Source organism: Perca flavescens, chromosome 4 (genome assembly GCF_004354835.1).
Source record: "Perca flavescens isolate YP-PL-M2 chromosome 4, PFLA_1.0, whole genome shotgun sequence".
NCBI classification, from domain to species: domain Eukaryota; kingdom Metazoa; phylum Chordata; class Actinopteri; order Perciformes; family Percidae; genus Perca; species Perca flavescens.
The window spans coordinates 41,641,795-41,652,852 of NC_041334.1; the positions used below are offsets into that span (position 1 = coordinate 41,641,795).

An 11,058-nucleotide genomic window follows, 5' to 3' on the forward strand; every position below is an offset into this window, starting at 1 on the left:
TGTGTGTGTGTGTGTGTGTGTGTGTGTGTGTGTGTGTGTACATATAAGAGGTGAATTTCTAAGGGCACTTAACATATCAATAAATAAAAGGAAGGACTTGTGTCCTTACATGAAATCTTTGTCAATAGTCTTGTTGTTTATCTGTTGTTTTGCCATGTATATGTACGTAATGAGAAGTAATAAATATATGAGAGAGAGGTTTCTGCATGTAATTCCCTCTCTCTATTCCCTTTTCCTCTCTTCAGCCATCTTGTCTAATAAAGGCCTGAAATGCCTAAAATGAAATACTTTTACATTAGCTACATAGTCTGTTTACATCTCTCTCTCTCTATATATATATATAGATATATATAAATATCAATATCTAATATATATAAATATAAAATACATTTAATGATCCCCAGAAGGGAAATTCAGTTGTTGCAGCAGTAAAACAGAAATAAAGACAGCTAAGTAGAAAAGTAACAGAAATAAAAGAGGTACCTAAACTAGAATAAGTCTATATATAACCTGTATATATATGATATAAACAGACTAAGTTACTTTTAATGTATTTTTACATCATATTAAAATCCTCTACTACAGTACATATGTCCTACACTCGATTCGTTTGGATTTCATTGCTGTGGTACTGCGTACTAATATGCACATGACAACAAAGTTGAACTGAACTGATTCTTTATTGTTTCACAGATAAAGTAAAATCATTCACAGCAGGTTAGAGATTAAAAGGCGAACATTCATCATCGGTTACAGAATAGTCACACTGCCTGTAAATATAATGAGAATACACTGACAGTATGACTATATAATATATATATAATAGAAAGGTTACTCCAACTGCAACATGTGTATTCTTACATCAATGAGAAAATGACTGAAACAGGGCTGGGTATCGGTACTTTTTCTTTTTCCGATACCGTGACATCGATAACGGTTGTTGAACTTCTTTTGATACCAATTTTATACAATCTATACGTTACAAATGTTTGTTTTTCAGCTCCTTTCCACCTGTGTAAAACATACCGTGGTCAGGCCTCACACACACACACACACACACACACACACACACACACACACACACACACACACACACACACACACACGAGCCCATCTCTGTGTGTAACGTGGAGTTCATACTCTATGATGTGTAAACTTACACAGCCAATCACAAGCATTGTTACATCGTGGTAGAAGCATGCTGCGTGCTGATTGGCTCGCTGATGTGATTTTAGGTAATAAACTCTGGTATTGAATGACGAGGCATTGTTTGATACACAACAATAAAGGAGGCAATTCAGTGTGTGCCTAAAAGGAGAAGTTTGGTAGCCAGCCCTACTGAAACTATAGGATCTTAAACCGTTACACAGCATTTCAGTACCGATACCAAGAACTGTTTAAATAATCCAGAATACAGTCGGCCCACAATCTTAAACATCAATGTCTCTCTGCTCCTTGTGTGTGACAGAGGAAAACCTCTTTAAAAACAGAAGAAAAAGGTGAAATAAAATAGAAATAAGACATGAGCTATGTTTGAATCTGTTCCCTCATTCCCTCCCTGTTCCCTTTCTAGTGGTTGTTAAATAGGAAAGTTACATCTTGTATATTTTATATGTTGTATATATTGTTTATGTTGCGTGTTGGATACTACTATACTGGACTATATAGTGAATGAAATTAACCGTGGAGAATTCAAACACCACTACAAAACTGCAAAGCTGCCTAATCATCATTATCAGAATAATCATATTCATTGTAGTTGTAGTAGTCGTTCTCATCATCTTCATCCTCCTCCTCATCATCATCTTCATCCTCCTCCTCATCATCTTCATCTTCTTCCTCATCATCATTCTCCTCCTCCTCTTCATCTTCATCCTCTTCCTCGTCCCCCTGTGGTAAGATCTTCATGGGGGCCTCGCTGCTGTTGCTGAAGTAGGGGAACAGCCTCTCGGTGAGAGAGGGGGTGTATGTGTAGACGTGTGAGCCGGTATCGAGGTCTGAGAACGACAGAGTTCCTCTGGTCCAGTCCAGTCTGACCCGGATCCTCCGGAGCTGCCTCGCTCGGAGGACCATCGGCTGGGCTCTCGGAGAGAAGGCTTTGTATTTACCGTTTGAGAATCCTATTCTCCACATGCCAGACCAGGTCCTCCCTTTCCTCTGGGCGGACTTCTTCGCCACGCCGAGGAACCACAGCCTGCTGTCTCCGACCTCGACGTCCCAGCTGTGGGTCCCCGAGTCAAAGCCCTCGGAGCCCAGCGCGGAGCACCAATAATCAAACCTCTCGGGGTTACCAGGAAGCTGCTGTCTCACTCCTCGTCTCACACTGGTCAGATCTTCAGACAGGACCAGGTCTGGATGAGCAGTGTTTGGGTCCAGAATAACTGGAGAGTAGGAGACCAGGTCCTCCATCTTGTCCCAGATGTTGAAGCTCAGGTTGCCCAGGTGTTTGGCCTCGTCTATCAGAGCTCCTGAGAGCAGCTGTGGATCCTCCAGCAGGGGGCTCTGCTGGACTCGTCCCACTGCAGCCTTGTAGTTGATCAGGAATGAGACGTCTTCAGCTCTCAGCTGCTCCTCTGTGGCTCTGATTGTGTCTGAAAGAGCTGCTATCTCTCTGCTCAGAGCCTCCATCTTCTCCTTCATCCTCTGACTCTTCTGCTCCTCTTCCTCCCTCAGTGCAGCCATCCTGGCCTCCTCTTCCTCTTCTAGAAACTGGTGAAGCTTCTTAAACTGATCCTTAATCTGGGTCTCTGTGCGTCGGGCCTGGACCTTCAGGTGTTCTGCTGTTTGATCAAACTTCACTTTAACTTGTTGGCAGAGCTTCAGTGTCTCCTGTAAGGGCTTCAGGGCCTCCTGGAGCTCCTCTCGGTGGTCCTGTGCAGCTTCATCGATGGGTCTGAATCTGTGTAAGGCGTGTCTCCTCGAGTCTCTGCAGACCAGACACACGGGCTGCTGATGGTCCAGACAGAAGAGCTTGAGTTTCTCCGAGTGCAGACTGCAGAGAGCCCCTGAAGGTCTCTGGTCTCGGTCCAGTAAGAAAGACTCACACAGGTTCTTCAAGGCCAGGTTACGAGGTGGATCACTCCTGGAGGACCTCCTCTTACACACTGGACACTCCCGGATCCGTTTCCCTGTCCACCAGCTCTGCAGACAGCCTCTACAGAAGCTGTGGCTGCATGAGAGCACCACAGGCTCTTTAAAGATGTCCTGGCAGACCGGACAGGACAGGTCCTCCTCTGATATGGACGCCATGGGCTCACACGACAATCAAACAGGAAGAAAAGCCGCCGTTTTGTCCTCAAACGTGCATCCAATCAGCAGCCCCCAGCCGTGTTAATATTCCACTTTTTGTAATATTGTGTCATGGAGCTGTCCTCTTTCAGCAGAAATCCGAACTTTAGTCCGAAAGTGAAACTTATCGTCTGTAGGCTCCCCGGTGTAAACTATGTTGGTTTCCTGTATGAACATTAGCGTTTCCTAGGATGGCGAAGGCATGACCCGCCCTACTCGGCCTCTGATTGGCTAGTACTCGTTGCCTTTTGTTGGTTCGATTGGTTAGAGTTAGGGTAAGAATACCAGGGTAAGCCAATCAGACCCTAACCTTTCATTCCTGCATGAGAAGTCACAACAGGAGAAACCTAATAAATAAAGCAGATGTAGGCGTTATATATGTGTCACATTCCTGAGCGAGTAATTGTATATTTTGAGCACAGAGAACTATATTTTGCAAGCACATTACATTGCATTTTGAACAGAAATTTACACTTGCAGAATTTTGTTTAGCTTGAGTAGGGTGACCATATTTTGATTTCCAAAAAAGAAACATTATGAAATAATGTTTCAAATATGACCTCTTCTGTGTTAGAAGATCCAGCTTCAACATAATATCTCTTGATACCTTTTCAATGTAATCTCTTCTCTCTGCGCGCTCCACTCTAGACACGCTCACTCAGATTTTCACAGCGTTACAAGTGTGCCACAAAACCAACCAAACGCAGAATCTAAAGCTCAATTCTGATTGGCTGTTCGTTTCCAATTAGATTGCAAGTAGCAGGAAAGATCTACAGGGAAACAGTAGGCTCGTTCGAGATGAGCCAGATCTGCGCAGAATCGATCACCGGCGATCGGCGCCCAATGCATGCTGGGTAGATTTGTGTCCGACTTGATCCCGACTTGCTCTGACGTCACGCACACGTGGTCAACAATAACCTCGAGACCAAGGCGGCCGCAGTTCTGAGACGCAGGCAGCGCAGTTGCTTTTCACCGACTGCAAGAGCCCATAGACATTATATATAATGGACCAATAGACCCCGAGTCTCTGGACGGAGACCAGTGGAGGATATTAGAAGCTCTTTCCCGGTGATCTCTTCCTTTACTGAGCAGCCTCCAACTGACAGAGACAACGTAGATGTGACGTGAGCAACCTGTCTGAAAGTGTGAAGTCTTCTGGTAGCTGTGAGAGAGAAATCTCAATCATTCCCAATCTCACAGAGACGGAGAGTGTAGGTATATGTAAGGAGATAACATAGACACAGGCTAATTACTGATCACTAACATGATAGTTAACATTAGTAATTACTGATCACTAACATGATAGTTAACATTAGTAATTACTGATCACTAACATGCTAGTTAACATTAGTAATTACTGATCACTAACATGCTAGTTAACATGAGTAATTACTGATCACTAACATACTAGTTAACATTAGTAATTACTGATCACTAACATGCTAGTTAACATTAGTAATTACTCACTAACATACTAGTTAACATTAGTAATTACTGATCACTAACATGCTAGTTAACATTAGTAATTACTGATCACTAACATGCTAGTTAACATTAGTAATTAGTAATTACTGATCACTAACATACTAGTTAACATTAGTAATTACTGATCACTAACATGCTAGTTAACATTAGTAATTAAACCTAAACAGATAATGGAAGTCCAAACTGCCTGTGAGCTTCTCCTGTACTATACGGTAATTCCTCTACTGTGTGACAGTAAGTCTCGTGGTTATGACCCAATCGTTAGCCTATTGTTATAAAAGCGTCTGCTACGGAGCCATAACGTGAGCTACAAGGTAATGGAGCCTTTTATACATTGTCGTGTTTCTTTAGAAATAAACAACGGACAAATAGAGTCTTTAAATGCTTCAGATGTAAAGTTATTCTCTGTCAAGTGACGTAAAAAAGAAATGTCGGTCAGTGTAATGCTAACAAGAGGTGATCGCTTTGTAGCAACAAAATGGCGCCATCGGAGGTTCGCATTCTGAAGCGAAGCTTACCCCCTTGCAAGAGCCAGGCGGACCCAGTGCATGCTGGGAAACGCCGGCCTCTCAGCTGATCTAACAGCTGATTGGTTAGAAGTCAGAGAAACTAAATCTGTTCAGATTACAGATCATCTACAGTCTGTTGTTAATTAAAATCAGCAACAGATCACATGTAGAGCATTCTGACAGCTACTCTGTCATAATAAAATCAACTGGAGACTGTGGGAGCTGATATATGGGTCTGATAACATCTTATTAAATCAGAATCGGACCACAGTGTTTGTGTCACTTCCTGTTTAGCCTGAATGCTGCTGGAATCAGCTGGAAAACTGTCCGACTTGAGATCTGACTTTTGTCCCCGCCCCCCCGCTGCTGCCGCCTGCTCTCGTCTACTTTACAGGCGAGGAGCAGCTCATCTCCAACGAGCCTAATGTTTGACACAACACCTGTAGTGATTCCCCAGCAAGGGCTATCTCTGCTGTAGCCAGGGGGTACTTGGAAAGATTGTGGAGCAGCTTAACTAATCAAATTAACAATTGAATTATGATTGATTTAAAACAATATGTCAGCTAAAACATCTCAACACATGTTTAAACATATAGCAAAGTAATCAAAAGGTAGAAATAAACAGCTAAAAGTGGCCTACTGAGTTAGCTAACAGTTGAAATGATTTTGCTAAAAGTAATGGATGAATTTTGAAACATTAACCACACTTCAAGTAAAAGGCCTAGCTAGTAGAATATCTGACCAAGCCAAGTGTTCATGTTTACATGCGGGCGCCATCTTAGATAACAGTCATAACCAGTTGAACCACCAATGACATGCAACCAGCAACCAGTAACATAGCTCAAACGCAGCGTTCGTGGTTCGACTGGTCATGACTGTTATCTAAGATGGCGCCCGCTTGTAAACATGAACTCTACTGTCTAACTCTACTTTATAATCTATCTTTGTAATAAACTGTCTGTACACTTACAGAGTTCTCCATGCTTGGGTCAACATGTAGGGACCCTCATTGTGCTACCATGGAAGTGTGGTGATATGTTGAGCCTTGTTGGTGAAGTAGAAATAGAGATTTACCCTCTGCCCCGAAAGCTAGCGTTAGCAGCTAACCACCGGTTAGCTGTAGCTTGTTTAAAGCTAGAGACACATTAGATTACCATGACAACATGTCCCGGAGAACGGTTGACGCTGTACACACATGTTATTAACCCCTAGGGTCATTTTGCGCTGGAATTGTCCTTTAAGACACTGATTCCTTTTCAGATCCCAACCCAAGTGAATTAGTTAGTTATTAGTTAGTTAGTTAGTTAGTTAGTTGTGTCATAATGATAATGCTGCCGTTGTCCTTAAACAATCTACCTACCTTTGGTTTATCTTCGGCTGGTTTCACACTTCTACACACTCCGCTAAATAAACAAAGGCCTACAAACTTTCCTTGTATAATTTTGTTATAAATTGCTAAGGAGTATGAACAGTTGCTCATGCAGAAACAGGATTATTGCTCCACAATTTCTTTTTAAATTGATCTTAAACAGCCTTAGGGCTACACTAACAACTGTAATGTTCTCATTAATGTGTAGCTCCCAGCTATTTCCACAAAACGTGTTTAATCTGAGTTAAAATCTGAATCTAAACCAGCCAGTTATGGGTGACAGATTTGGACAGGCAGTGCTGCGGGGCCACTTTAATGGAAGAGGGCTGTTTATCTGTGGGTGCAGGGTCAGCAGTGATGGGCTCTGCTGCTCCAGTGTTGGGCAGGTCCTTAATGGAGGTCAGCTGGTGGCCAGTTTGATAGCAGCACACATTACACTTTCCATGCTTTCCTAGGATGAGGATGAGGAGTTGTCAGGGTTAATTCAAACTAGGATGGAGGGTAACTAAAGCGATGGATCTGTGGATTTACTGTAGGCTGTTGAACACATAATCCACTACTCTGCAAAAACAACAAGCAAATAAGCATAGACCCTAAAATGCAGAAACTATTTATTATCAAGAACACTGAGAATTGCAATAAATATGTATATATGCATATATTTATATATGTATATACGTTTATAGTGTCTCAACTGTGCACCCCCCCCCCTTTTTTCACTATTTATTTTATTCCATGTTATATTTTTTCTACATACATGTTGGCTCTGGAAAAGGAGTTGCTTTTAATCTGATTGTAAATGTGTATATTGACAATATAAGGCCTTCTAATCTATTCTATTCTAAGCAAGACTTTGGAAATGTTTTTCAATGTTTAGTCCTGAATCCAAACTGCCACCCAGACTCCTGGATTGATATTAATCATATGAGTGGAGCCAGAAGTTGGAAACATTCAGGGCTCAGCCTAAACCTAGAGGGTCCCTCCCCCAATAATGGCAGCTATAATGCACTATATTTTCCAAACCATTTGAGATAAAAAGAATGCCTAAACCGTGTGTGTACATTATTTAGGAAAATGTGATAGTTGCCATGGAAAGAAATTGTCCTGTAGAGCCTACATCCTGTTTTCTATCTAATCGCTCTCCAACTTTCATTCTGAATAATATGAATAATACAGCAAATGTTGAGGATGACTAGTTCTCACTCCTGCCACCTAAAAGAGGCAAGCATGTTCTATGTTCACGTCTAATCTTACTCATTTTAAGCAGCATTACTAATCTTCAAACCTATTTTTGTTACAATGATGGAGCAGAGTGACTGTTAAGCTGACAAATCTGCTACATTTGATTACTAATTTAAAATCAAGGATCCTCAAAAGAACATTCACTCAACTATGTTACATTTAATTAGGTTATCCTAATAGATTCGGGCTGTCAATAAAACATTTGGGGCTGAAGCAGATAGCATTTACATCAAGGAGCCAAACATCAATCTCAGACATGACTAACTGATGAGATTGTGCTTCACAGCTGTCGTCCCTTGGATCGATCCAAATATCGATACCAACGTTGGTATTGATATTGATATTGATCAATACCAGTGTAATGAGATAGTTACTTCAGTTTCTCTCCAGCAGTGTTCACCGCTGTGGTTTCATCATTCAAGCAGGACAGAGATGGAGAAGAAGAATGGCAGAGAGGAAGAGGAGTAGTGTGTTGGGATTTATTTATTTTTTTTCTTTCTTTTATTTAGAATCTAATACGTAGAACAAATTAAGAATTACAAAGACAAAAACAAACTTCAAACCCCCCACCCAGCCCTACCACTCCCCCATGCATTCATACCACAATCATCACCACAACCAACAATAAATAAAATTCAAGTAAAATCAACATAAATCAATCCTCTAATTCAAGTAAACAAACATTCCATTTCTTTTCATTCTCAATTATTCAATTGTTATTTGTTGCTATAATTGTTTCCAGCATATGCTGATGATAAACTCTATTCTTAAAGTGTTTTATACATAAATTTGATATAGTTTTAGCTTTAAAAATAAACATTTTACCCATCAAAATAATCATATTCAAAAAGTGTTTGCATTTACCATCATATACACATAACAAAATATTCTGAGGTGTGATTCGCAAAACAATATCCATAGACTTTAACCATATCTGTATATTGGCCCAAAGTTTAACAAAAATAAAACAAGTGCATCAGATCTTCCTCCTCATCCCCACAGAACCTGCAACAAGGGTCTTTTTCTATCTGCCATTTAACCAGAGACTTTTTTGTTGCAATAATTTTATAAAAGATTTTAAGTTGAAATATTCTGGAATATGAATCAATTGTAGTTCTATAGATTGTTTTAAAGTAATCTTTCCACAAAATTGGTTCATTAAATTCATCTTCCCAAAACAGGCAGGTTCTGTGTGGAAAAAGTGCGGTGCCTGTGATATTTAATTTCCAAATATATATTATTTTATTTATCTTTGCACCAGATAACCATTTTAAACATCTTATTGGTGGGAGACAAACCATTAATTAATTTTTTTATAAACCATTAATTTATTTGTTTATGTGTTGGAAGTTTAAAGTTTAATCTACCAGCTAGCGTTGCTCTGATTGGTTGGAGTGCTATCCTATTGGAGCAGAGGGAATCTGAAAGACAACCGTTTATCCCGCCCCTCGGATTGAGCCCTGACCAATGGGGAGTTCCCAGACCCAACACCTGGATGTGGGTCAGACCCAGACCCAACATCTGGATGTGGGGCTGGCTCGTCAGGCTAGAAGAGGAGAGCTGTGTGAATAGATTTTCAGGCTGAAAATGAAACAAGAGCAAGCTGTATAATTTGTAAAAAGGCTGTAAGATACTGTGATAACACAACAAACTCAGACAAACATATAGACATTCTGCTCTGGGTTTTAACTAAACTCATAAAACCACTTAAAGGTCATAAAAATTCATTCAGATTTAGCAATTTGATGATGCATCCACCTTACAGTTTTTTCGATTGCTAAACGACAGTGGGGAACAACTGGAGTCACATGTGCAAAACTCTAACTCCAGTCTGCACAGCAGCAGTTCATGTGGACCAAACTCTAGTTGGTTTCTCATCGCTTGAACACAGTTTTCTAAACTCTCCAAACTTATCCCAGGACTTTAACCACAATGTGCACAACACTGTAGATTTACAGCACTTTGTTCAGATGCTAACACACTGCTGTCAACACTGTTAACCACACATTCAACACAGAATAGATCTCAGTCTGGTGCCTATCAAACACTGCTGATTGGGATTTTAGCTGAAAGCCTAAGCAGGTGTCTTATTTTAGACTAGTTAATGAACATATATGTATTTATACAGAGAAAGATCAGAAAGCCTTTTTTTGTATATAAACACCAAATAAGAATGAAACAATTATACACTGTACTGTTTGAGAGAAACAGGTAAAAGATCAAAGATACCAATATGTCCAGGTAAGATGTCTGAGGTTATGTACGTATATGTGTAGTATGTGTAGTAGTGTTTGTCTGTGTGTGTGTGTGTGTGTGTGTGTGTGTGTGTGTGTCTGTCTGTGTGTGTATATATATATATATATATATGTGTGTGTGTTTGTCTGTGTGTGTGTGTGTGTGTGTGTGTATATATATATATATATATATATATATGTGTGTGTGTGTGTGTGTGTGTGTGTGTGTGTGTGTGTGTGTGTGTGTATATATATATGTGTGTTTGCTTGTATGTGTGTGTGTGTCTGTATGTGTGTGTATGTGTATGTGTATGTGTGTGTATATATATATATATATATATATGTGTGTGTGTGTGTCTGTGTATGTATATATATATGTGTGTGTGTGTGTGTCTGTGTGTCTGTGTGTGTGTGTGTGTGTGTGTGTGTGTGTGTGTGTGTGTGTGTGTGTGTGTGTGTGTGTGTGTGTGTCTCTGTGTGTGCCTGTGAGAGAGAGAGAGAGATGTGAAGTACTTGTAAAGACTTTACAGCTTTTACAGTATACCCAAAGATGGCTGAACCCGTAGTGATGCTGTGGTGAAGCCACTGGGTGGCAGCCATGATCCACCTCTCCCTGAGTCTGCTCGGCCCCACACCAGCTCCACCAGCTCCTACTCATCTCCATCTCCTACTGATCTCCTGCTCATCTCCATCTCCTACTCCTACTGCTGAGTTCTGGAGTTCCTGTGAAAACAGTTTACTTTGAACACGGTAGTGTGAGAAGAAAACAGATTGTGAAAACCCCATGTTGGCACCTCCCTGTCAGTTTGTTGAGAAGAGGAGGGCTGAGCATTTCTTGGCATTCTGTGAGTCTCCAAAGATAGTCAGTGTTTATCAGGCAGACACGAACAACAGCCAGAATCCCAAATGTGAGAGAAGCTGATCCAATGGT

The 11,058-nt window shown here is 40.8% G+C and overlaps 2 protein-coding genes across 2 annotated transcripts in view; one reads left to right on the forward strand and one right to left on the reverse strand.

The window, feature by feature from the left end:
- The window catches only part of ccndbp1 (cyclin D-type binding-protein 1), a 27,260-nt gene extending 27,141 nt beyond the window's left edge, over window positions 1-119 (forward strand). The window contains exon 11 of the mRNA XM_028577100.1: window positions 1-119. This exon is cut by the window's left edge and continues 143 nt beyond it. The gene's annotated coding sequence lies outside the window, so the exon portion shown is untranslated.
- Window positions 120-661: 542 nt separating this feature from the next.
- On the reverse strand, window positions 662-3,515 carry LOC114554243 (nuclear factor 7, ovary-like). Its single transcript, XM_028575947.1, has one exon. The coding sequence runs from the start codon at window positions 3,247-3,249 to the stop codon at window positions 1,723-1,725; it is 1,527 nt and encodes a 508-aa protein (XP_028431748.1). The 5' UTR covers window positions 3,250-3,515; the 3' UTR covers window positions 662-1,722.
- Between the last annotated feature and the right edge of the window lie 7,543 nt (window positions 3,516-11,058).

What these genes read in the sequence shown, in the direction of transcription:
- LOC114554243 (XM_028575947.1), bottom strand. Translation starts at nt 3,249, where the DNA reads ATGGCGTCCATATCAGAGGAGGACCTGTCCTGTCCGGTCTGCCAGGAC.